Source organism: Muntiacus reevesi, chromosome 13 (assembly GCF_963930625.1).
Source record: "Muntiacus reevesi chromosome 13, mMunRee1.1, whole genome shotgun sequence".
Taxonomy (NCBI): domain Eukaryota; kingdom Metazoa; phylum Chordata; class Mammalia; order Artiodactyla; family Cervidae; genus Muntiacus; species Muntiacus reevesi.
The window spans coordinates 1,549,809-1,574,525 of NC_089261.1; the positions used below are offsets into that span (position 1 = coordinate 1,549,809).

At 66.6% G+C, this 24,717-nt stretch overlaps 3 protein-coding genes across 11 annotated transcripts in view; 2 read left to right on the forward strand and 1 right to left on the reverse strand.

Annotated features, from left to right (window-relative positions):
* Positions 1-5,200, forward strand: part of SPECC1L (sperm antigen with calponin homology and coiled-coil domains 1 like) — an 86,681-nt gene extending 81,481 nt beyond the window's left edge. For all 4 annotated transcript variants that reach the window (XM_065905085.1, XM_065905088.1, XM_065905086.1 and 1 more), the window contains 3 exons: positions 509-625; positions 2,534-2,593; positions 3,665-5,200. In XM_065905085.1, the coding sequence (XP_065761157.1) occupies positions 509-625; positions 2,534-2,593; positions 3,665-3,754 (267 nt within the window). In that variant the 3' untranslated portion in view covers positions 3,755-5,200. The remainder of the gene's footprint in view (positions 1-508; positions 626-2,533; positions 2,594-3,664) is intronic.
* Positions 5,201-8,566: 3,366 nt separating this feature from the next.
* LOC136146026 (collagen alpha-1(I) chain-like) lies at positions 8,567-16,736 on the reverse strand. Its single transcript, XM_065904847.1, has 14 exons — positions 16,615-16,736; positions 16,343-16,493; positions 15,943-16,231; positions 15,555-15,662; positions 15,126-15,352; positions 14,289-15,071; positions 13,480-13,606; positions 13,208-13,397; positions 12,781-12,849; positions 12,412-12,648; positions 11,517-11,722; positions 11,334-11,427; positions 10,055-10,622; positions 8,567-9,715 (listed from the first exon to the last, which is right to left on the reverse strand). The coding sequence occupies exons 1-14, from the start codon at positions 16,734-16,736 to the stop codon at positions 8,567-8,569; spliced, it is 4,320 nt and encodes a 1,439-aa protein (XP_065760919.1).
* ADORA2A (adenosine A2a receptor) lies at positions 8,986-24,416 on the forward strand. Of its 6 annotated transcripts, XM_065904155.1 has the most exons (5): positions 9,462-9,483; positions 9,948-10,138; positions 10,255-10,411; positions 16,490-17,060; positions 22,881-24,416. In XM_065904155.1, the coding sequence occupies exons 4-5, from the start codon at positions 16,735-16,737 to the stop codon at positions 23,719-23,721; spliced, it is 1,167 nt and encodes a 388-aa protein (XP_065760227.1). In that variant the 5' UTR covers positions 9,462-9,483; positions 9,948-10,138; positions 10,255-10,411; positions 16,490-16,734; the 3' UTR covers positions 23,722-24,416. The 6 variants fall into 6 exon arrangements, with proteins under 6 accessions (XP_065760228.1, XP_065760231.1, XP_065760227.1 ...); XM_065904156.1 differs by lacking the exons at positions 9,462-9,483; positions 9,948-10,138 and adding an exon at positions 8,986-9,035; XM_065904154.1 differs by having other exon boundaries at positions 9,948-10,411.
* The last annotated feature ends 301 nt before the right edge of the window (positions 24,417-24,717 follow it).

Genomic DNA, 24,717 nt, shown 5'->3' on the forward strand with positions numbered 1-24,717 from the left:
AAAGTGTGAATTTCCAAATGTAATCGTGGAGTTTCTGCTTCAAAAGGATTCTTGCAAATAAGGTAAAGGCTAATCTCTAGCTGACCTGCTCTGTCATATAATAAGATACTCTGAGGGACACATCACGTCTCTAGTTGGGAACAGTGCATCCTGGACATGGAGCTGGGTACTTGTCGGAACCGAGCTGACCCTTGCACACGCGTCGCGGGGCCTGCTGCCTGTGCCGTCGGCTCTGGGTGTTCCCTCTGCAGACTGGCGGCCGCAGCCCTCGCTGTGAAGTGGGGTCGTCCTGTGAGTCGGGGTGTGGGGCGGCTGGACTCAGCTCTTCATGACACAGAGCTGCCGCTCCCGCGGCCCCTGATACCAGCGGGCCCGGGCCCCGGCCCACCGAGCTTCCTGCAGCGGCTCGTCCTGCCTGGACTTGACAGCCTCCGCCCCCTCCACCATGACCTGAGAAGCCCGGGGCGGGGGGGGGTGTCACTCACATGTTTTCTTTCTTTTCCTGCAGAACATTGACATCACCAATTTCAGCAGCAGCTGGAACGATGGGCTGGCCTTCTGCGCCCTGCTGCACACCTACCTCCCCGCACACATCCCCTACCAGGAGCTCAGCAGCCAGGACAAGGTGCGGGCGCGCGGATGCGGAGGAGGGGCCCTTCTGGGGGCACGGGGGTGGGCTGCCAGTTCACCCCCTCGCTGATGACACAGGCTCAGGGCTTGGTGCGGAGAGTGGTCTGGGCAGCACCACCCACGCCAGGCCAGGCTCCTCCCCATCCAGCCAGGACCGGCTCAGTTCAGTTCAGTTCAGTCGCTCAGTCGTGTCCAACTCTACGATCCCACGGACTGCAACACGCCAGGCCTCCCTGTCCATCACCAACTCCCGGAGTTTACTCAGACTCATGCTCATCCAGTCGCTGATGCCATCCAGCCATCTCATCCTCTGTCGTCCCCGTCTCCTCCTGCCCCCAATCCCTCCCAGCATCAGGGCCTTTTCCAGTGAGTCAGTTCTTCTCATCAGGTGGCCAAAGTACTGGAGTTTCAGCTTCAGCATCAGTCCTTCCAATGAACACCCAGGACTGATTTCCTTTAGGATGGACTGGCTGAATCTCCTTGCTCTCCAAGGGACTCTCAAGAGTCTTCTCCAACACCACAGTTCAAAAGCATCAATTCTTCGGCACTCAGCTTTCTTTATGGTCCAATTCTCACATCCATACATGACCACTGGAAAAACCATAGCCTTGACTAGACGGACCTTTGTTGGCAAAGTAATGTTTCTGCTTTTTAATATGCTCTCTAGGTTGGTCATAACTTTCCTTCCAAGGAGTAAGCATCTTTACATTTCATGGCTGCAGTCACCATCTGCAGTGATTTTGGAGCCCAGAAAAATGAAGTCAGCCACTGTTTCCACTGTTTCCCCATCTATTTGCCATGAAGTGACAGGACTGGATGCCATGATATTAGTTTTCTGAATGTTGAGTTTTAAGCCAACTTTTTCACTCTCCTCTTTCACTTTCATCAAGAGGCTCTTTAGTTCTTCGCTTTCTGCCATAAGGTTGGTGTCATCTGCATGTCTGAGGTTATTGATATTTCTCCCGGCAATCTTGATTCCAGCTTGTGCTTCCTCCAGCCTAGCATTTCTCATGATGTACTCTGCACATAAGTTAAATAAGCAGGGTGACAATATACAGCCTTGACGTACTGCTTTTCCTATTTGGAAACAGTCTGTTGTTCCATGTCCAGTTCTAACTGTTCTTCTTGACCTGCATACAGGTTTCTCAAGAGGCAGGTCAGGTCTGGTATTCCCATCTCTTTCAGAATTTTCCACAGTTTCTTGTGATCCATATAGTCAAAGGCTTTGGCATAGTCAATAAAGCAGAAATAGATGTTTTTCTGGAACTCTTTTGCTTTGTCAGTAATTCAGCGGATGTTGGCAATTTGATCTCTGGCACCTCTACCTTTTCTAAATCCAACTTGAACATCTGGAAGTTCACGGTTCATATATTGCTGAAGCCTGGCTTGGAGAACTTTGAGCATTACTTTACTAGCGTGTGAGATGAGTGCAATTGTGCGGTAGTTTGAGCATTCTTTGGAATTGCCTTTCTTTGGGATTGGAATGAAAACTGACCTTTTCCAGTCCTGTGGAAAGGGATTCGATCTGATAGAACACCTGAAGAGCTATAGACAGAGGTTTATGACATTGTACAGGAGGCAGGGATCAAGACCATCCCCCAGAAAAGGACGGGCTCAGTGCAGCCCAAGCCTTCTACTGCCCCCAGCGCCCCGTCTCAGAGCCCCTCCTGCCCCTTCAGATGACTTCTGAAGACCCCCACAAGGGGAAAACTTTTTCACAAGTGTTGCTTATTAGCTTTGGGGTTTTACAGGCAGCTCAGGTCTGAGCCCTGTTGGGGGTCACCGCACAGCCGGTCGGCAGAGGGATGGGAGGGCCCGGGGCAGCAGTCAGCGTGGCAGGCGTGGGTGGGCTGGTGGCCCTCCCCAGCCTGCTCACACAGCCGTCCTGCGGCTTCTCTTCCAGCGGAGGAACTTCACACTGGCCTTCCAGGCGGCCGAGAGCGTCGGTATCAAGTCCACACTGGTGAGGCCTCATCCTGAGGGGGCTGCCGGGCGGGGCCCTAGGCGCTCGGGGGCGACGCCAGCTGCGGGGACCCGGGAGGGTGCGGACGGCCCACCCCGTGCGCCCCGTGCCTCACACGGAGCGTCCGAGGCCGCGCCCTGGCTGGGGGTGGTCAGGGTCACCGTCAGAGGCGCACCCCAGCAGCTCGGCCTGTGACCCAGTGGAGGGCGGGGGCCCAGAGCACTGGGCGCCCGGGGGTGTGGTCGGGGCGGGGCTGCCGTGCTCGGGACAGACTGTTCTGTGGGGGCTCCTGCCTCGTCAGCAAGTTTGACTTCAAGGGAGAAAACGCTGCACCCAAGTACAAAGCCAGCCTCCCCGCACCCAGAGACACACAGCTTAGGGTGTCCGCAGAGTGAGGGACCCCACGGGGCCAGGTCAGGAGCCCCCAGGGCTACCTCCCAGCCCGAGGGTACCTGCCACCTGCCTTGTAGCGACCGGTAGCTTTGAACAAGTGTCTACACTCATCTTTACCCTGCAGGAGTGTTCACGCAGAGTTCCATGAATCTGTCTTGTGATCTCACAGAAGCACATGGTCTTGAGTGGCTTCTATTCGGTTGTAAACCTAGACAGAAGTACGGTTATGTGATGGTTCCCTTATCTGGAAGGTTCACGCCACGTGTAAAGTTCTGATGTCCGAGAAGCAGGCAGTCCCCCACCCTGAAAGCCTCCCGTTGAGGCTCCTCCACTGAACACGTGCGTGGTCCTTCTCCCCGTCCGGCTGGCCCCACGCACATCTGTGCCCTGCACGCCCGACTCTCCAGCCGGCCTGGGAGGCCCGGCTCAGAGCTCAGGCCCCCGCCCGCTTCCCAGCAGCATGGGCCGGTACCTGCAGGCCGCGGGGTCACAGCTGGGGGCTGTGTGGCGGGCCTGGGGGGCGCGCTCGTGTGGGGATGAGCCCCATTGGGCCTTGGGCGGCCCTGGGCACCCAGCGGGGATGTGGCCACGTCCTGCCCTCTGGCCTGTGTGACAGGCGGGGTGGGGCCCGGAGCCCGCGGGCCGCCCAGGCTCTAACGGCCACTTGCTTCCCGTCAGGACATCAGTGAGATGGTGCGGACCGAGCGGCCGGACTGGCAGAGTGTGATGCTCTACGTGACCGCCATCTACAAGTACTTCGAGACCTGAGCGCCCGCCGCCCGTCACGGGGCCCGGCAAGCTTCCTGTGCCCCAGCCGCCCGCCCCACGGGGACTCGGCCTGCGGCCCGACCCGCTCGCCCACCCGGGTCGGAGCCGTGGTGGGAGGCTCGTCCTCCGCCAGCCAGGGCGCTGGGCTTCCTGCGCCCACAGCCCCGGGAAGCACCTCAGCTGCCCACCCGAGAAGCAGGGTCGGGAGCCTGCCGGGACCTGCCTGCCTCCTGCCCCCAGGCTGCCCTCTACCCCAGGGGCCGGGGAACCCGGTGGCTTCAGGGTCCTGGCAGAGGAGTCCTCCACAAGCGGGTTCTTGGGCTACAAAGTGTGTTTCCTACGGGCAGTATTGGGGGAAGGGCTCCTGTTCTCTCAGCACCACTGTTAAATCATTTTAGTAAGCATAGCAATGAAACAGCGTCCGGACGTGAGGCGGGGAAACAGGACCAGCGTCGCCAGAAATGGGAGGAAAAGCTGAGCGAGCTGAGGCCCAGACACTGCGGCTTCAGCCCCTGCAGCGCTTGGACATGGCCTGCCTCCGGCGGGGTGGACAAAAGTGCCTTAGCTCTGCAGGCCGGGCCCGCATCCTGATGACCAACCTCGGCCCGCCCTGGGGCCCGGGAGCTGCTGGGGTGACCCGTGTCCAGAACCCAGACTGGCAGGCGGAAGGGCGGCCCGCACCCCGGGGGCTCGGGGCGAGGAGGCAGCCGCGCAGCGGGCGCTGCGGCTCCGTGGGGTGAGAGGCTCTGGGTGAAGCGCCGTTGTCAGCTGTGGAGCAGCGCCCGACCGGAGCCCAGGCCCCCGAGGACGCCTGCCAGCCATTCTGCCGGGCCCGCCCTCGCATCTGCGGGCACCACTGTGCCCACCTGGTGGCCGGCAGGGAGAAGGGCCGCCCTCCACGTCTCTCCCCTCGGCTCCTCTCTCCCCCATGCTCACGGCAGCCTGCGTGCCCAGCCTGTGGCCACAATCGAGTCTATTTATTAAGTGGGGGCCACTTTCCTGTCCGGCGGAGACCTCTGTGGGTCTGCAGGCCTCTCTGTTCCTGGGGCCGCCTGCTGCAGGGCCGGGAGTGGGGGCCCCGGCATCCCCTGGAGGAGGGCCCGGCTTCAGCCCAGGGCTGGTGGGGCTGCAAGGGGGGTCTCCCGGGGGCCCTGCTGCCTCTGACAACAGCCCATGTGGCCAGGCCCTCGGTCCACACGGGGGTCCTGTGAGGAGACTGCAGGAGGCTGGTCGGGACTGCTGGCTGTGAGGGGCCGTCTGGACGACCTGGGGCCCAGCCTGCCTGCAGCCAGCGTGCCAGGGGCCGCCTGCCTCCTCCCTCCAAGCACAAGCTTCCTGCGAAAGGACCCGTGGGCTTCCTCTTGACCACAGGCTTCTGCTGACTGACAGCGCCCTAAATTTTGTTCTATTAAATACTCTTGAATGTATTAAAAGTGTTGTAACACATCGGCTTGGGCTTTTCTGGGTCACCGTGAACAGGACGCTCACTGCTTCCAGGGTCTGGCTGTGCTGGGGGGACGGCTGACCCTGGAGCCCGCGGGCGAGGAGGTGTCCCGGGCCTGTGGGGGGGCGGGGAGGTCCGTGCTGGGGGGGCGGCCGTCTGCCTGCGTGGCGCGAGGCACGGCCCGGGCAGGTGCTGCTCTGCTGGGGGAGGGCCCCTTGAGGCTTGGTGGGTGATTGTAGAAGTATATCTCGGAGATAATCTTGAGAATATATAAAATTATAAAAAAAAACAGCCACCTCTACTCATCACAGCGCCCAAGCAGTCAGCCTTTCTTCCTCGTGTGGAGGGACTGACCCCACGGCCCAGCCGCGTCACCTGGCACACGGCGCGATCCTGTTGGTGCGGGGCGACGTGAGCGCCCCTCCCGGGTCTGTGACCCCCTCCCCGGGTCAGGGCCTTGTCCGGGGATGCTCAGAGCCCCCTCTGCTGCTGCCCTGCCGGAGGCTGTCCCACGGCGGCCAGAGGCTCTGCGCTGCACCTGGGCCCTGCTTGTGGCAGCAGGAGGGAGGCACCACCCCGGGCCCCGGGCAGCGAGGGGCAGACACCCTCCTGCTGCTGTGCCCGCCGCCTCCGTGGGGCTGGGAGGTGGGGGGCGTCCCGGGCTCGGGGAGGCCTGGTTGTCTAAGGGGTCCCCTCAGTGGGGGCTCTGAGCCTGCAGGCCCCAGGTTCTGTTGGGGGCCCAGGTCGCTGGGAAAGCGCTGATGGCGTCAGGACGGGGCTCCAGGCTTCCTGGCTCCGAGACCTGCCCCGCTTGGGGTGCGGAGGAAGGGCCAGGAACTGGGGGGCTGTGGGGGAGGTGGGGGGGCTCTGCCTGCGGGCTGTGCCAGACGCCGGATGGTGGCGTCTGCATCGTCTGTATCCAGGGTGGTCGGGGTTCCAAGGAGGGAGCCACCGTGAGGTCTGGAGCCTCGGCTGGCAGACCAGGAGGGCCGGGGAGGGGCTTGGGGCCGCAAGTCACCAGCACCCATCAGGCAGGACGCGGGGACACCGCTTGCCCCCCAGGTCTGCGTCCATCTCCCGGGAGGGACCGCCTCTGCAACAGGGTAGGCCCAGGAAGGGCCCCCATGGACTCTGCCCCCCGTGAAGCGCCGTGGGGAGCTCCTGGCGGGGTGGGCGCCTTTGATAACCTGGCCGCTGCTATGGGCAGTGCCCGAGCTGCCGTCATTCAGGACGAGGCCCTGCTCCACCTGGGCCTCAGGTTCCCCACCCACAGGGATGCGCCCAGATCTGCCAGAGGCACAGTGTTCCCGGAGCGCTCACCTCCTGGGTTGGGCCTGGCCGGGGCTGGGGTCTGCAGCCGCCTGGTGCTGGCGGCGTGGAGCCGCCTCCCGTGTCTGTTCAGGGCCTGGGAGCCTGAGCTGCAGCCCAGCGATGCCCCCGCCTCCACATTTCCAGAGCCTCCCCCTCACAGAGGAGGACTTGGCGGGCACTCGGGGCGGCCTGGCAGCTCTTGGGACCCTGGCCCCAGCACCCTTGGGGTGCTTCACCCCACGTCTGGCCTTCCGCTCCTGGTGCGGCCCCAGAGCCGGCCCAGCTGGGGGCCAGAGGCTACGCAGGTGCATCCTGGACGGGAACACAGCCTGTGGGAGTGGGCTGGGGGGGGAGCCCAGCTGGCCCCCCGCCTGACCTGAGCAGCTGGGCCCGGACGGAAGGAAGGGTGGGTGCCCACAGCTTCCACAGGCTGGCGTGGGGCTGGGCAGGAATGCCACGGCCCACGAGGGGCCTGCTGGGCACCCCACCCCCATCACCTGGGTGCGGCCGCGGGCTCGCGGGGCTCCCCCGGCCTGGCCCGGACCTGGAGGAGCGCGCTCGAGGCCCACGGTGGCAGGCAGCGAGGACTGCTGAAGAGCCCCTCTGCCTGCCCCCTGCCCACTCTGGGCAGAAGCTTCATTGGACTCAGAGCTCGAGGCAGATGACACAGGACCAGTGGGGCAGACCCCTACCCCTCCCGCCTCTGCCAGGAGGCTGCGGACCCTGTGTTTCCAGGGCAGGTGGGTTCCAGCGCCTGGGCAGCTGGCTCTAGGGCTGGAGTCCCGCCGGCCCAGCCAACCGCCCCGTCTGGAGGACATGGCTACCCCAGGCCTGGGGCACCCACGCAGAGGAGGGGCTTCCCTCTGGGCCCCGCGGGTGAAACCCGAGGGCTTTGGCCCTCTGGCCCACGGGGCTGGCTTCAGCCCCTGGGCACTTGCTGGGGCCGGGCCACACCTGCGGAAGTTTGGGCAGGAAGGTTTGGGCCCCGGAAGGGAACTGGGGACCCACGCTTGGGGATGAGCGTGACCTGGGGTCAGCGGAGTGTGGTCCACGCCTTATGAACCCTGCCGACTCATCTGGGCCCCAGGCGACTCGCCAGCAACTCCCTGGATGTCTGTCGAGTGAGGATTTGAGTGAATTCGGGCCCATGCGTGGGCGGAAGGGTTTTGCCCCTGTAGAAGTTTGTCCCACGGGAGGGCCTAGAAGCCAGGGAGGGAAGCCCGGGGCCTGGAGGGTGGTCCTTCGTGGTCTGACAGCTCCGGGGGCAGCAGGACAGAAAGACAACAGCCCTACTCTACAGGTGAGGCAAGGGGCCCCCCAAAGCCGGCAGGGGAGGTGAGTGCAGGGGCGGGGCAGAGGGAGCCAGCTGAGCTGGACCAGCGCCGGGCTGGGGGTGGGGCGGGGGGCTGAGCCGGGGGCGGGGTCACGGGGACGCGCTCCCGCGCATCTCCCCCACCCCGAGGTCTCAGGGTCCCATCCGGCTTCCCAGCACCCCTCCTGTGCCCGGGGAGGGGGCCACTGGACATCAGCGGAGACAGGAGCGGGGTCCCCGCTGGCCGAATGGGGCTGGAGATGAACTGGGAAGGCTGCACTCCCGGACGGAGGAGCCCCCGCTTCCCTCCCGCGCTTCCCCTGAGCCTGTGGGCTTGCTGCAGAGACAGCTGCCCCCCCAACCCGGCCTCCACCCAGGGGGGCCAACAAACAGCGCCCCCACCCTGGGGTTCCTGCGAACGTCTGGCAGCGGCACCCCGGCCTCGGAGCGGCTTGTCCTGCTCAGAACTGGGGTGGCCCCGTGTCTGTCCAGAGTCAGGGTGGAAGGGGGGTCCCCTTGAGTGGCTGAGCTGGAGACAGATGGGCGTGGGGCGTTCCCATGCGGAATCACACAACCCTGGATCTGTGAGGCGGGCAGAAGGAGGGCTCCCAGGGCGAAGTCTGAGATCCCAGGGGGTCGAGGAGGCCGAAGGTGACTCCTCCTCCTTTTGCTCAGAGAAGTTGGGGAGGGGGAAGGACCTGACCTGGGGAGGGCTCAGAGGGGTCACTGGAATGGGGGCGGCTTCTTAGAGGCCAATCTTGGACCAGCGCACTGCCGGCCAGACTCGGGAAGCGCCAGCAAGGCTGGGGACCAGCCCCAGGACCCTGGTTTGAGGCTGAGCTTTCTCCTTCCGGAGCGGGCGCCGTGGAAAGGGCCGAGGGCAGCAGGCACGGGGCACTTCCCGTTGGCGACACGGTGACCGGGGGCTTCGCGCAGGAGGGGAGCGAGTGCGGGCCTGCGCCCCGGGCCGAGAGAGTCGTCGGAGGGGACGAGGCAGGTGGCCTGAGCGGACGCGGGAGCCGGGAGCGTGGAGGGCGCGCGGGGGGCACGAGCCGCCGCACGAGGCACCCCAGGCTCCGCGCACGGCGGGGCGGGCTGGCGGCGGGGCGGGGCGCGGACCGCGCGGGGCTAGAAGTCGCCGGCGGGGGGCGCCCGCGGGCGGACTCGGAGCCCCAGCGACGCCGAGACCGCGGGCGCCGGCTCTCAAGCAGCAGGTCAGTGGGGGCCCCCGGTCTGGGGTCGCAGGCGGGCGGCCAGGGTCATCGGGCCGGGAGCGCGGGCGGCGTAGGTCCCCTCCTTCAGGCGCGCGGCCGCTGCGTCTCTTCCCGCCGCTCCGACAGCCGGTTCGAGGGCTGGGGTCCGCGCGCCGCCGGCGGCTCGGGCGCGCCGCCGGCTCCCCAGCGCGGTCGGGGGCGCTGCGCGGACTCCTCCGGACCGTCCCCGGGCTGGACCGGAAGGCGCGCAGGGCAGGCGGCGAGGAGTAGGGGCTAGAGCGCGCGGCCCCGGCGGCAGGGGCGGGGGCGCCGTGGTGCGCCCGGGCTCCGGGCCCTCGCCGAGCCCTCGGGGGGCGCAGAGGCCGGCCGGAGCGGGGCGGGCGGCCCCCGCGAGTCGGGACTTCCACCGGCCGAGCACCCGAGCGTCCCGGCGTCCTGGGGAGGCTGGGTGAGCGGACGGCGTCCGAGCGCCTAGGGCGCGGCGAGGGACGGAGCTGAGCGCCGGCCGAGCGCGGGCGCGTCCGGTGGGCGCTGGTGGCGGGAACCGGCCCCGGGGGAGGCCGGGGTGGGGACCGTTCTGGAGGCCCGCCGGGACCGCCCTGAGCCGAGGCGGGACTGGCGGGAACGGTGGCGACCCTCGAGGGGCTTGGCTCCGGGTGCCCAGGGGATGGGTGGGGGGGCTGGCCCGGGCCAGCGAGCGGAGATGTCTGCGCTGGGGCGCGGCCACCGCGCGGTAGACTTCAATTTCCCCGACTGTACAATGGGAGGAAGGCGGGGGCCGAGGGCTCCGCGGGGGAGAGGAGAGAAGCTGGGAGCGGAGGGCGTGTCCCCACCCCCTTTTCTCTGGACTCAGCTGACCCCTGGGGGACGGCGGGGCTGGCCCCCTGAGCCGGCTCCCCTTTCCCATCTCAGGCGGCCCGGGGCCTGCGTCCACCCGCAGGATCTGTGCCCCTTTCCCGCGGGGATCCCAGGATGCCCCCCCTCAGCCTCTGCACCCTCCCTTAGATCCTCCTTGTCACCGCCAAGCCCAGCCGGGCTGCCCCCGGGGTTTCCGGCCCAGGGCCCAAGATGGACAGTTCTTGGGCGCACAGCAGGCCGGGCAGGTGGGGTGGTGTCAGGGGCTCCTCCTTCTGGGGTGGGCTGGAGAGGCTATGCCCCGGGGGGCCAGGCCCCATCCTGAGGTGTCCGCTCCTCCTCGCTCCACCCGGGTCCTCTGGAGGTCCCCGGGCTCTCCCAGGTCCCGGATGTCTCTTGGACCACTGGCCCGTCCCCTTAGAGCAGACCGTATTCTGGGCTGACCCGGCCTCCCTCTTCAGTGCTTTGGGAAAGCGGAGGACTCCCCGCACACGGCCGGCGGGAGACAGGACTTTGGCCAGGTGAGTGTGTGTGGGCTCGCACGCTTCCTTTCTCATGTGGGCCTGGGACGTGCAGGTCCCCGGATGTCCCCCAGTCTGCCCCCTAGGAGGCCGCAGTTCACGGGGGCCGTGGGCGGCTTCAGGGGCAGCCGAGATTGCGAGGCCTGAACATCCAAACGTTCTGGTCTGGATCCACTCACTGGGCTTCCTGCCCCGGCCAATCTGCCTTATCCTGTGAAACATGCGGGATGGTGTGCTCAGGGCTTCGGGTTTGGGGCTCTCGGGGGGGTGGACAGATTGGGGCCTGTGCTTGAGCAGAGGCTGTTAGGCTTGCAGGGCTGGGGAACCCCAAGAGACCCAGAGCCCCAAGAGGTCTCATCACAAGAGACTGCTGTCAGCAGAAGGCCAGGTGGACGAGCGGCGGGTGGGGAGCAGGCGCTGGCTCCCGGGCATCGCACCCTGCAAACTGCGGGGCCCCAGAGGCAGCGTCCACCATGCAGGGCCGTGGCCCCGGGGCTCACAGCACTGATGTGAAAGCTGCCAGCCGCTCTCGTTCCATCTGACCTGCCTGACTCCTGAGACCCCTGCCTCTGTGAGCTGGGACTGGTCTTATGGCCTCTGCTGTCTGCTAAAATCTCTGCACCCGTGAGAGTCCAGGGCAGCAGGGCCAGAGAGCAGGCAAGGGCTTGAAGGCTGACTTGAAAAGATGTTCTGGGAGGTGTGTGTATTCGGCGACCCCGAGGAGACCCCTTCTGAAGCCGAACTTCAGAAGGATGAGCTCCAGCCCCTGGGCCTGGGGAGTGCAGGCGGCCCCAGGAGGGTTTGCCCTGGAAGTTGAAGGGACGGCAGGAGCTCGGAGCTGCGATGCTGGGAGAAGCCCTCCTGGGAGACTGCTCCCCTCCCGGGCAGGGCTGGCAGGGGAGGGGCCGGGGTCCCCCCATACCTTCCCCCAGTCATGGGAGGGCCCCCTGGGCGTGGAAGCCACAGGATCCTGACAGGGCGTGGGAGGGGCTGGGTGGAGGGGGGCTGCCCTCCCGCTAGGGGCAGAGGGGGTGGGGGTCAGGGAGGCAGGATGCTCCAGCTTTCCAGGCCCCCCCGAGCCTTCTCTGACACGCCTGAGCCGCACCTGTCCCTGGAGCACTCTTCCAGATGGTCCCGGCCCGTGCACGCTCCTGCAGGACAGGCGTGTGAGAACCTGCTGCGCAGGGAGGGTCCTTCTGCTGCTCCAGCCTCAGTTGTCGCCCCCGTCGGTCCAGCCATCCGTCCCCGGGAAGAGAGATGGCCTCGGGGTGTGCGAGGCAGAGGCAGGCAGGGGCCACCCGACTGCCTCCCCTGCCGGCAGGGCGGTGGTTTCCACGCTGACGCCCCCCAGGTCTGCCTGTCTTCGCAGGAGCGTCCACCTCTGGCCCCTCAGTAGCTCTGCAAACCCCAGGCGGGCATGGGGGGCCATTGAGGGGTCAGGGAACCGGCGCTCTGGCCCACCCACCCCCATCCACCCACAGAGCTGCGTCAGCACCAGAAGGGTGCCTGCCTCCCCCCAGCCCCCATGTGGACGCCTCCGAGAGCCCTGGGCACTGCCCCTTGAGCAGGCCAGCCCCCGCCAGCTCCCACGCCGGGCCCCCTACAGTCTGTCCCCATTTGGAAAGCACCCCCCCACCTTGCCCTCTTCAAGCACAGGAGCTGGTCCTGCCAGTTGAAAATTCACCTGGAAGGGGTCTGGGAGCCGAGACCCCCCAGGGATGACATCCCTGGCTCGGGTCTCGGAGCGTGGGCTGGAGGAGTGGGCACTCAGGGCCCTGTGTGAGGAGTGGCCCCTTGGAGCGGGGTGTCAGGGGAGGTGGTCGAGGGGTGCCATCTCCGCAGCCTGTCCAGCGTCTGGCCTGGACACCAGGGGATGGGGAAGTGGCCCGAGGCCCCCAGCAGGGAGACGGGCCCTTTATGTGGCCCCAGGGCCTGCTGCGGGGAGGGCCCGTGGGGCGGGGGCCAGTGCAGGCAGCGCCCTCAGCCTTGCCCCTGCCCACATCCTGTCCTCAGGCTCCGAGAGCAGCGGCTGCACCCCCTGGGGCCCTGGGGGAGGGATTGCTGGCCGGCACCCGCTTGGGGACTGCAGCTGCACCCCTGGGGGCCCTGGGGGAGGGAGGGATCGCTGGCCGAGTTCCTCGGGCTGGCGGCCCTGCAGGGCCGGAGAGAAGAGGCCCCCCCTGGCTCCTCCAGGCAGCGCTGGAGTCACTGCTCTGCTGGTGGGTTTGGAGAGGGGCCTGGCGGGTCCCAGGACCCTGGGGGCTTAGGGGGGCTCGTGCCCAGACTCGGGGCCCCCCAAAGGCCAGTGAGGGGCTCGCGGTTGGAGAGAAGCCAGCTGCCCGGCTGTCTCTCCCGCTCTTGCTGCCCACCAAGCCCCCTCCGTGAGACAGATGTCGGCGTTGCCACCTTCAGGCTCTCGACCGCCTGCTCTGTGAGGCCTGGGCGACGATTCCCGGTGTGTGCTCACGCCCCTGATGCTCTCAGCTCGTGGGCACACCGCACGCTGCGCTGTGTGCCTCTCGGGCCCCCTGTGCTTCACTTCCAGGGTTTCATGTCTGGCTGGTGTCTGCCCGTCCTTCTCATCGCTGCCAGGGATTCTTGTTCTTCTTTAGGGATGCCTTTCCTTTCTTGCTCTGAAGACCCTAAGTACACTTGATCGTCGTTTCGGTTACTGGATTGCCTCCGTCTCTTCTGGAATGAATCAGCCTGTGTTGTGGCCACCGGTTGCTCATCTTTCTCACCCTTAATTTTCCTCCTGTGCTTTGAAACTGCGCTTTGCAGCCTCTCTGAGCGGACCTGAGGTCTTGGAGGTGGGGCGTGACCCGCACACCAGGGTGGGCGGCAGCTCTGGGGACGGCCTCCCGGGACCACAGTGCCTTAAGACCCCGGCCGTGGGCGCAGGCCGGGCAGCAGCTGGCACCGGGCTCCCTGGGCTCCGGCAGGCGGGGCGCTATTGGGCACAGGGTCAGGTTCTCGGAAACACTTGCTGAGAAGGTGGTGGAGGGTCTCAGGCTGGGGCCTGGAGCCCGGGAAGAGGCCCGGCGTGGCTGCGACAGGCCAGGCGGTACCCCGGCCTGCGCGGTCCTCGGGGGCGGGTGTAGGGAGCTGTGTGCTCGCTGCCAGGCGCTCCGTCCAGCGGGCCCTGGGGGGCCGCCCGCCTTCTGGGCGTGTGTACACAAAGCCTCGCCGGTGGGACTGACCAGGAGCCGGGAAACGTGTGGGTTGTGATTACACAGAGGTTTTAATCAGAGCGGCCAGGCTGGTGAGGGTGAGGAGGAAGGCTGGATGGAGCCTGTCTGCCGGGGAACCCCGTGGGGCTGCCCTCCCCAGGCTCAGCATGCTGCTTCCCCGGCACGTGGCACGTGACTCTGGCCTGCCGTGGATGGCTCCTGCCGTCTGCCCTGTCCCTGGCCGGCGACGATCACGAGGAAATACTGCATCATTAATACTTAATTGCCCCTCCTGGCTAGCGACAGATGACTCGAGGATTAACGAGGGCCAACAGAGAGGGACAGGAAGTTGCCAGATCTGGGCCCGGGCCCCGGGGCCTCTGACCTTCCTGTGGCTCTGGGAAGCCTCCGGAGGTGGGGCTACGGGGAGGAGCCCAAGGCCCCAGGAAGCCTCCTTGCTGCCGTTTTTCCATGGGCATTTCCCCAGCAAGGCTCATGGGGGCCCCGAGGCCCCTGCAGCCTCCTTTCCTGAGCTCCCCAGCAGGCCCGCCGAGCCTGGGCTCTGGGGTGGAGCCCAGGGGGTGGTCCCGGCGGGGGACACAGGTCTGGGTGGTCAGCGGGGGGCTGGAGCCTGGTTCTCCTGAGCTGTGCGCGTTGATTCCCGGTTCCTGTCAGTGACACAGGAGCAGCTTGAAACAGGCCATCACAGGAGCACTGATGCCCAGCAAAGTTCGGCAAAGGGCCCAGGCTGACTTGCGGTCTGACGGCCGGGATGCTGCGGCCGCCTCCAGCCCGCCTGCCCCGGGCGCTCCTCGCGTGCTCTGCTGGGCGCTGGAGGGCCGGGTCTGGCCGACGCCCGGCAGTCTGTGTGGCCAGGGCTGTGCTCGCAGCAGCCGGAGGCAGATGGGAGCCCGGGGCGCAGGGGCTCGCTGGCTCCGCGAGAGCGGACCTGGGCGGGAGGGCGCCCCCGGCCACCGGTGGACGGCAGGAGGGTGGCTCCAGCTTGGCCCCAAGTGCCGTGAGGCCTGGGTGCCCCGGGTGCAGAAGGTGATGGGGACGCCCTGCAGATTAGCGGTCCGGGAGGTGCTCACCAGAGGGCTTGGCTTAGGGGTCCCCAGGCCCTTCTGGGCCAAGCATCCTGGCTCTCGGGTCAGCCAACATCCACACACAGGTGCTGGGGCTCCAGGCGGTGGGCCCGGACAGTCCAGCTTCAGCTCCCCAGAATCGTGGTGCCGGCCCGGGTCAGCCGGCCCCGGGGCCCTTGGTCTGGGAAGTGGTCCCGGCCGAGTCAGGCTTCCAGTGTGGGCCACGCACTGCCAACGCAGCTTCCCCGGGAGGGGCTGAGACAGGGCAAGAAGGATGGCAGGGGGTCGGCAGGAGGCCGGCGGCTCACTGGTGGGGGGACACAAGTCCCCGGGGCCCGGCACTGGACCCGGGAGGCCCTCCAGCGGGGAGCCTGCCCCTTCCCTGCGGTGGGAGGACGGCGAGACCTGGAGGCGGGGCTTCAGCGGTCAAGCGCCCCGGGGGATTGCAGCAAGGGACACCGTGTGGCCCGAGGCGGCACCGGGAGGCTCGGTCGGCCCCTGCTCTGCTGCTGGCCTGCGCTGTGAGCCGCTGGCCAGCACGTGCCGTGTGGGCAAGAGGGGCTCGGTAGGACTTGTTCGTGGCGGCTGGGAGACCCCGCAGGCTGCAGGGACCCCTCGGTTTGTCGGGGGCCCCGCCTCCTCTCTCCTGCCCTGGGTCACGGGGTGCCCACCGCCGGCTGCAACTGCTGGAAGCAGGGGGCGGTCAGAAGGAAGCTGGGGGGTCCTCTGTCGCAGCAGCACAGCACCTCCTGGACGGGGTGAGGTGACCCGGCCCTCTGAATGCAGCCAGGGGCCACGAGTGGCCTTCTCCCAAGGTGGCCTGTCCATCTGATCCCTCGCAGCCTTGAGGAGAGAGGGCGGGGCAGCCCCCAGCCCACGTGCGGGCACCTTCCGGCTTCCTGTCCCCGTGGCCCGCAGCCACCACTGGCCGTGCGCACCTGGAGCCCCGGTAGGGGAGCTCTGGGCGGGAGGAGGGTGGGCTTGGCACGGGGGACCCTGCGGGGCGGCATGAGGGAATGTGCCCGGGAAGCAGAGGCAGCGGAGAGAGGCCTCTGAGTGGCAGGGGGAGCGGGGACGTTCCACCAGCTCAGGGGGTCCCTGGGAGGCGGGCTGCTTCTGCAGAGTGCTGTCCCGGATTCTTGACACCAGGATATTTTGACTCGGGGGGGGGGGGGCTGTTTCACGCGTGTTCGTTTTCTGCTCATAGAATCACGGGGGTCCAGCCTCCCCGCTGTGTCAGTGGGGAAACCGAGGCCCAGACAGGCCCATCAGTTGCCGGTGCCTCCCCCCGCGGGCGGAGGAGCCGGCTGGGACCGGGCGTGGGAGGAGGCAGCGGGCGGGGCTGAGGAGCGCCCCGCCCGGACGCGCAGCCGCGGGCGGGGGCTGCTGGGGGGCGGGCCCCCTCCGAGCGCTCCCGCACCGCGGCTGCACTCCCAGTGGGGCGCCCAGCGGTGGGAGCGCGCGGGGCCTCTGGGCAGCTCCCGGCTCTCAAGGATGGAGCCAGCCGGCTGAGCAAGGAGGGCGGTCTCGGCAGACCCGGGGTTTCCAGGGAAGGGGTGGCGGGGCTGCCACAGAAGGCTCGAGAAGCGAGCTGAGCCCGGGGCAGGGAGGGGGGACCACAGAAGCGACTCACCTCTGTGAGGTCTTGGTTCCTCTGGGAGAAGACTCGGGCTGACCTGACCCCCGCCTTCCGGGAGGGCCGGGGCACGGTGGGTCATCCTCGGGCCGGTGCCTGCCTGGCGGGGGTGGGCGGCGGGCGGCTGCCCGGGTATCTCCGGCGGTGCCCCGAGGTCCAGCTGCTCACGAGCCTTCTCTCTTGGCAGGCGTCTCAGGACCCGAAGCAGAGCTGAGAGATGCCGCCGGAGCGCCTGGAGGGGGCCTGCCTTCTGGAGACGCGCCGTGGGCGGTGAAGAGCGCTGGGGGAGCCCCCGACCGACGGCAGGGTCACCCCGGCTCCTGCGGAGAGGGGCTCGGGGCCTGGGCGGCGCCGGCCGCGCCGCAGCTATGGACCGAGCGCTGGCGCGGCCCGCGTCCTCGCTGAGCCCGCCCGCCGGCCGCCGCGCGCGCCATGCCCGGCTTCGCGGTGTACATCGCGGTGGAACTGGCCATCGCCGTGCTGGCCATCCTGGGCAACGTGCTGGTGTGCTGGGCCGTGTGGCTCAACAGCAACCTGCAGAACGTCACCAACTACTTCGTGGCCTCGCTGGCGGCGGCCGACATCGCCGTGGGGGTGCTCGCCATCCCCTTCGCCGTGACCCTGAGCACCGGCTTCTGCGCCGCCTGCCACAGCTGCCTCTTCTTCGCCTGCTTCGTCCTGGTGCTCACGCAGAGCTCCATCTTCAGCCTGCTGGCCATCGCCATTGACCGCTACATCGCCATCCGAATCCCGCTCCGGTGAGTCCTACTCCCGGGGGTGCCTCGTGCAGGGCCGCACCCATGAGGGGCTGTGCCGGGGGTCAGGGTGAACTCGGGGGTCAGGGTGAACCAGGGTCAGGGTGAACCAGGGTCAGGGTGAACCCAGGGTCAGGGTGAATTCGGGGGTCAGGGTGAACTCGGGGGTCAGGGTGAACTCAGGGTCAGGGTGAACTCGGGGGTCAGGGTGAACCAGGGTCAGGGTGAACCAGGGTCAAGGTGAACTCGGGGGTCAGGGTGAACTCGGGGGTCAGGGTGAACTCGGGGGTCAGGGTGAACTCAGGGGTCATGGTGAATTTGGGGGTCACGGTGAACCAGGGGTCAGGGTGAGCTCAGGGGTCAGGGTGAATTCGGGGTCAGGGTGAATTCATGGATTACGGTGAACAGGGTCATGGTGAACTCGGGGGTCGGGGTGAGCTCAGGGGTCAGGGTGAACTCAGGGTCAGGGTGAACCAGGATCAGGGTGAACCCAGGATTGGGGTGAACTCGGGGGTCGGGGTGAATTCAGGGACCAGGGTGAACTCAGGGTCAGGGTGAACCAGGATCAGGGTGAACCCGGGGTCAGGGTGAACTCAGGGGTCAGGGTGAACTCGGGGGTCGGGGTGAACTCAGGGGTCAGGGTGAACCAGGATCAGGGTGAACCCAGGATTGGGGTGAACTCGGGGGTCGGGGTGAACTCAGGGGTCAGGGTGAACCAAGATCAGGGTGAACCCGGGGTCAGGGTGAACTCGGGGGTCAGGGTGAACCAGGGTCAGGGTGAACCAGGGTCAGGGTGAACCCAGGGTCAGGGTGAATTCGGGGGTCAGGGTGAACTCGGGGGTCAGGGTGAACTCAGGGTCAGGGTGAACTCGGGGGTCAGGGTGAACCAGGGTCAGGGTGAACCAGGGTCAAGGTGAACTCGGGGGTCAGGGTGAACTCGGGGGTCAGGGTGAACTCGGGGGTCAGGGTGAACTCAGGGGTCATGGTGAATTTGGGGGTCACGGTGAACCAGGGGTCAGGGTGAGCTCAGGGGTCAGGGTGAATTCGGGGTCAGGGTGAATTCATGGATTACGGTGAACAGGGTCATGGTGAACTCGGGGGTCGGGGTGAGCTCAGGGGTCAGGGTGAACTCAGGGTCAGGGTGAACCAGGATCAGGGTGAACCCAGGATTGGGGTGAACTCGGGGGTCGGGGTGAATTCAGGGACCAGGGTGAACTCAGGGTCAGGGTGAACCAGGATCAGGGTGAACCCGGGGTCAGGGTGAACTCAGGGGTCAGGGTGAACTCGGGGGTCGGGGTGAACTCAGGGGTCAGGGTGAACCAGGATCAGGGTGAACCCAGGATTGGGGTGAACTCGGGGGTCGGGGTGAACTCAGGGGTCAGGGTGAACCAAGATCAGGGTGAACCCGGGGTCAGGGTGAACTCGGGGGTCAGGGTTTGGTCTGGTGTCAGGGTGTTGAGCCGGGGACGGGGCCGTGGGGCTGCCCAGCAGTTGTGCGACGCCGGCTGATCGCCGTGGGCTGGGCCAGGCTGGTACCCCAAGGGCTACCTGGGAGAGGCTGCCGTGCTGCAGCTCCTGGTGACCCGTGTGTCCAGGCCTGGGGTGGCTGCGTCTGAGCCTCCCCTCACGCAGCTGATGCTGGGGTGGGGCGGGCCCCACGGGAAACCACAGGGCCCCGCTGGAAGCCGCCTTCTTCCAGCCCCTCCGGGCCAGCCTGCAGTTTGCAGTTAGGGAAATGACCCCGAAGGGAAGTGACTTGGCCTGGTGCCTGTGAGTCACTTGGACCTCTATGCAAATTGTGTTTCTCAGTCGCTGGGTGCTCTCCGCCCCGGTGGGGTTTTCCTGGTGAAACTTGTGAAATGACTTCAGGCAAGTGTTGTGGAAACAAAGACTCTCTCCGAGGCTGAGTTCACTGAAATGCAGCCTCCACCCACACCACCGCCACCCTGGCCGGGCTAGGAAGCGCGTCCCTCCCCACCCCACCCCTGAGGGAGGCCGGGGGCTTCAGCCCCCGGCCTCCCTGCCCCTCCGTTCCACGGCGGCAGGCCCGAGGGAGGTGGTGAATGCGCACAGGTGGCGCCTACTTCCGGAGCAGCCCCACGCTGGGCTGAGGGCGCCCCGGCTGGCACGGGGCAGAGGCTCGATGAGCAAGTGGAAAGGGTGCGTGTGGAACCTGAGGGTGCGCTTAGAGGTCGTTTGCTCTCATCATGCGGGTGGGAAAGCGACGGAAGCGTCAGCCCCCGGGGCCACGCTGCAAGCTGGCAGCACGGCAGGACCGGGTCTGGGAAGGAGCACGCCTGTCGCCGGCCCCCTGCTCAGGCGGCCGTTACTGCCCCCAGGGCTCTTGGGGGACAGCAGACGCCCGCGTCCCGTGAGAACCTAGGACCCTCATCAGAAGGAAAGGCGACCCCGGCCCTAACCGAGGACCAGCCTGAATGGCGGGCTGGAGTCCAGGCTGGTCCAGGACACAGAGGTTGGTCTGACTGACGTCCCCTTCCAGGCCAGGGCCGCTGTGGCCCTGATTCAAGCAAGGGACAGCGGGTCTGGGGGCGGTCAGGGCTGCTGATCGCAACAGAGAGGCCCGTGGCTTCTTTTTCTTGTCTGTTCTCTGAGACTCAGAAGTCCCAGCCTACCTCCCTGGTGCAAGTGGGTGGCCCGCGCTGTGTGACGGTGGGGAGTCCGCTGCCCCTCTTTGGGCCTGTTTTTCATCGGTTCCAGGGGCCCAGTGAGTGGACTGGCCCCACAGGTGGGGCCCTGTGGGAGGATGGCAGGAGGGTGGATGGGGATTCAGGCCTTCCTGAAGCTGCTGGAGGCTCAGAGCTGTGGGCCTGGCCACCCCTCCCACCTGCCTCCCGAGCCCTGTGACCTTCAGGAACGGGGCCTAGTCCCACCCTGACCTCAGCCATCTGAGCTCCATGAGGCAGGGCTCTGGAGGGGCCGGCCTGGCTCCCGGGTCAGGCGGCCACGGGCTGACGGTGGAGGTGATGTTCGTCCCTCCGGGGCCGGGCACCACCACCGCCAGAGGGTGTGAGCTCACGTCTCCGCTCGTCCCCAGCCGGCGGCGTGCCCGGCGGCGGCTGTGACCCTCCTGTTGTCCAGGAGGACGTTAGCAGCTTCTCCCAAGGACAAGTGTCTCCTGACCCAGGACGCCGGGGCCGAGGGACAAGGCGTGGGATGCTGTCTGCTGGGGCGCCCGAGAACAGGCCGGGCGTGAGGGGGACGAGACAGAGGCAGGCGGGACCTGGAGCTCCTGGCAGCTCTGGGGCCGCTGCCTGGCTCGGGACGCCCGTCCCTGCCCCCTCCAGCGGAAGCCAGCCCAGCCCGTGTGCTGTTTCCTGCTCCGCTCAGGAGGCCCGCTGGCTGCTCTGAAGTCCAGCCTCTGACGATGCTCTAAGGTGCCCGTCCCCAGGCCTGCACCATTCACTGTTAATTTCTCTTTAAAAAAAATAATGCAGCTTCAGAAAGATCTCCATGCGCCTCCCGTGTGCATGGGCCCTGCTGAGCGAAGGCAGAGCCTGCCCAGAGGTGGGGACGGGCGCGCTCCGCGTCCCCAGCAGACAGACTCTTGGGGGCACTTCAGGGCCGCCTCCCTCCTCTCTCGTCAGCCCCCGGCAACCGCTCTCTCCAGACCCGGGCAGCAGCCTCCCCGTGGGGCCGCAGAGTCCCGGCCCGGGTGCTGGATCGCCCCAGAGGGCAGACCCCAGCGCCCTGGCTTCTGAGTGGGCAATGGAGATAGCGCTCCCTGCAGGGCATGACGCCGAGTCTGCTGGGGGCGCCCCGGGATGCGTGCTGGCGTTGGGGGGCAGGTGTAACGGGGGTCCCGCCTGGACAGACGCCCCGGGGAAGGAAGGAGCCTGCGGACGGGCCCTGGGCAGGGAGAGGGGACAGGTGCACGGCCCACGGGGCTTGTGAGGCGGCTCAGGCCTGCCTGCACCTGGGAGGGAGGGTGGGCTTCAGCCGCGGGCCACGGCGCCTCTGGATGACTGGGAGAGCTCTGCTCTCTCCTGACTGAAGGGCAGATTGGCACTGAATCCCACCGAGAACTGGGCGGTACGATGGGTCACAGGGTAAGCCCCCAGTGGGAGAGACGGGGGCCCCCAGGACCGCGCAGCCCTGGCTGGCTTGGGCACACCTCCGCCCGGCAGGCAGGCTGTCTGAGGCCCCGCGGGGCAGGACGAGACCGCCTCAGTCACAGACACAGCCCGGGGCTGCTGCTGGGCCAGGCTGGGGCGCGAGCGTGGCGCCCCATTTGAGCCCAGACGTTGACCCGGTCCCCTGGGAGCCTGGGTCCAGGGCTCTCGGCCTAAGAGGCTTTCTCTTGAGTAACAAGGTTAATCTGTCTGGGTGCTCCTTAAATAAGAACTGCACATATTAAAACATCAAAAGGCAGAGAAGCAAGCCTGGTGAGGAGCTGGGCCCTTGCCCCCGGCCCGCCGCCTTCCGGGAGGGCGGGGCCGGGCCTCCTCCAGACATCCTCTGCCCAGACGCGTGCCACCCGTGTCTGCTCCTGTCCCCAGGAGGGGCTTCCTTCACAGCCTGCAGCGGCAGACTTCCTCTCCCGGGTTTCCTCGTCTGCATGGAGACAGCTGGATGGAACGGGCTCTTTAACCCGTGTTCCCAGCAGCTGTCACGCTGGGCCCCGGGTTCACTCGGGGAATGTCAGTAAGCCTCGTCTCCCTCAGCAGCTGCACGCTGGGACTGCAGGTGAGAAGGCTGGCCTCTGCTTGATTGCCTCCAATGACAGGAGGCTTACTCCTGCCTGAGGTGGCCCGTGTCTCCTGTGAACAGCTCCCGTACCCTGAACCCACCTGCCTATGGTTTCCACCCACTGACTCTCGATTCTGCCCTCACGGGACAGTGCTCCAGGCCCCGCGTTCTGAGTCCCATTTTGCAGACGAGGAAACTGAGGCTCAGAGGGACAGAACACTGAGGTCGCCCTCCTCATTCTGGGAGATGAGTTTTCTTGACTGCCTGTTCTTTAAAATCTCTGCTGTCTTTTTTTTTTAAACTGATCTATTTGGCTACTCGAGGTCTCTTGTAGCACGTGGGATCTAGTTCCCTGACTGGGGATAGAACCCAGGTCCCCTGCGTTGGGAGTTTGCTGCCTTACCCACGGGACCACTAGGGAAGTCCCTGCCATCTCTTTTTGTTGGCATCAGCTTCTGGGCCGGCGGGTCCGGCCTCTGCCCGAGTGCGGCCCTCCGGAGTAAGAAGCGGTTCGGGCCAGATTACGTCTCCTCTCTGGACCTTACGGTCTCGAGCGACTGCGTCCTCTTGAGTGTGGAGGCTGCTGTGCAGATGTTAAGACATCCTGACCTCGTCTCTCTCCAGAGGGCTGTGGGTGGATTTGGAAGGGAGATGAGTATCTCATCTGGCCTGGGACCTCCACCCTTCCCGTTCCCGCCTGTGCTACCTGTCCTGGGGTGGGGGGCTTCTGGGGACCCCCAGGTCAAGTAGGAGACGGACAGCACGGAGCGCAGGAGGTGTGACCCTACGACAGGCTGGATCTGGCAGGTGCTGTCCCCAGCCAGGGAGCAGCCTGCTGGCCGTTCCCACGCTCCAGGGAAATCCATTCTAGCAGCGCCTAAGATCGACATGGAGGTTATAACTTCTCCCCTCCCCCTTCCCAAGTCACATTAGTTCCTTCAAACCAAACCAAGTCAAGGACGGCAGGCATCAGAGGACACAGGCCGGGAGGCAGGAAGCGAAGCGCCTGGTCCAAGACCCCTGAGCCGGTGGGCGGGGCGGGGGGCGGGTGCCGGAGCGGGGCCCCTCCTACCCGGGTGCCCAGGCTCCCCTCTGACGCCCGTCCCCTCTCCCCAGGTACAACGGCTTGGTGACGGGCGCGCGGGCCAAGGGCATCATCGCCGTCTGCTGGGTGCTGTCCTTCGCCATCGGCCTGACCCCCATGCTGGGCTGGAACAACTGCAGTCAGCAAGAGGGCCGGAACGGCTCCCAGGTCTGCAGGGAGGGCCAGGTGGCCTGTCTCTTCGAGGACGTGGTGCCCATGGGCTACATGGTCTATTACAACTTCTTCGCTTGCGTGCTGGTGCCGCTGCTGCTCATGCTGGGCGTCTATCTGCGCATCTTCCTGGCGGCGCGGCGGCAGCTGAAGCAGACGGAGAGCCAGCCGCCGCCGCCGGGCGAGCGGGCGCGCTCCACGCTGCAGAAGGAGGTGCACGCCGCCAAGTCGCTGGCCATCATCGTGGGGCTCTTCGCCCTGTGCTGGCTGCCCCTGCACGTCATCAACTGCTTCACCTTCTTCTGCCCCTCGTGCGGCCACGCGCCGGCCTGGCTCATGTACCTGGCCATCGTCCTGTCGCACGGAAACTCGGTGGTCAACCCCTTCATCTACGCCTACCGCATCCGCGAGTTCCGCCACACCTTCCGCAGGATCCTGCGCCGCCACCTGCTGCGGCGGCGGCAGCGGCGCGAGCCCTGCAAGGCGGGCGGCCGCGCCCTGGCGGCTCACGACGCGGAGCGCGTGGGTCTCCGCCTCAACGGCCATCCGCCCGGCGGCGTCTGGGCCAACGGCAGCGCCCCCCGGCCCGACGGCCCCGCCCTGGCGCTGCTCAGCGGGTCCCAGCGGGACGCGCAGCTCCAGGGCGGGCGCCCAGAGTCCCCGGGCCCCAGGGGCCCCCGGGGCGGAGCGGGAGTATCCTGAGGACCCGCCGAGTCCGCCCTTCGGAAGGGAAGGAACTTTCTTCTCCCGCTTGGGAGGACCAGTGGCTCTGGGAGCAGAGTGCATGTGCGGAGACCCCCTTTCTGTGGTCGGTTCCCACTTTGGACCGAGGAGTGAGCCCCCCGCCGGCTGGAGCAGCATGAGGCCCAGCGGGAAGGGTCTGGAGCCCACGGGGCGGCCCTGCACCAGGCCAGCGCCGGCCCCCAGCCCCCGAAGCACTGGAGTCCCCGCAGAGCAGGCCGGCTGGCCTGAGGCTGGGAAGTGGCCCCGAAGGGCACCCTGCCACACTCCCCCTCCCCGCCCCCCAGGCTTTCCAAGGGTTCAGAGCTGCTGCGCTTGGTGGTGGCTGGACTGTTGTTGTTTTTTCCCAGGGGAAAAGGAAAGCCTGAGGAAACGATTTTTATTTTACCTTCCCTCCCTGGCTGCTGGCTCTGTTTCAGTCCTGCTGCAAACCTGGCCCCAGGCGTCCCCCACTGCCCTGAGCGGCCGCGCGCGTCCCCTTCGAGGCCGGGGGTTGTAGCCGAGGGGATCAGGGCAGGGGTGCAGGGAGGCAGTCAGGGCTGGCCGGCAGGGCTGAGTCTAGGTGGCTCCGAGCCGCCCAGGCAGAGGCCCTCTCTAACTGCCTTGCCTTCTGAAGGGAATATTTTGTTGTTTTTTTTTCTGAGATAAAATAAAAATGAGCCACATTGTGTTTTAAGCTTGTCCGGTGAGAATGGTGTCTGAGTTCCTTCCCCTGCCCACAGTCAGGCCTACCACACGCCCATGGGTGTGTGCTGCAGCTGTGAGGCAGAAGGCCTGCCGGCCTGCCTGCCTGGGGCCGTGGTGGGTGGGTGGGCTCCAGGGTGCCCCTCCTCCCAGGGAGCAGGCTGTCTGCTTGCAGCAAAATCCACACGTCCATGTGCACCCCCAAAGGAAGGAGGCGCCCCCCAGGCCCCCTCAGCATGGGGAGCAGGCTCCTGCCTCCCTGACACCCTCGCA

Bases quoted from the DNA above. Each gene is read 5' to 3' on its own strand.
- ADORA2A (XM_065904156.1), top strand. From the start codon at position 16,735: ATGCCCGGCTTCGCGGTGTACATCGCGGTGGAACTGGCCATCGCCGTG. The intron at 17,061-22,880 runs GTGAGTCCTACT...CCCTCTCCCCAG, and splicing joins GCCATCCGAATCCCGCTCCG to GTACAACGGCTTGGTGACGG.
- LOC136146026 (XM_065904847.1), bottom strand. From the start codon at position 16,736: ATGGCGCGCGCGGCGGCCGGCGGGCGGGCTCAGCGAGGACGCGGGCCG. The intron at 16,494-16,614 runs GTGACCCTGCCG...TCGGGTCCTGAG, and splicing joins CCCTCTCCGCAGGAGCCGGG to ACGCCTGCCAAGAGAGAAGG. The intron at 10,623-11,333 runs GTATGGGGGGAC...CATGTTTCACAG, and splicing joins CCTCCCATGACTGGGGGAAG to GATAAGGCAGATTGGCCGGG.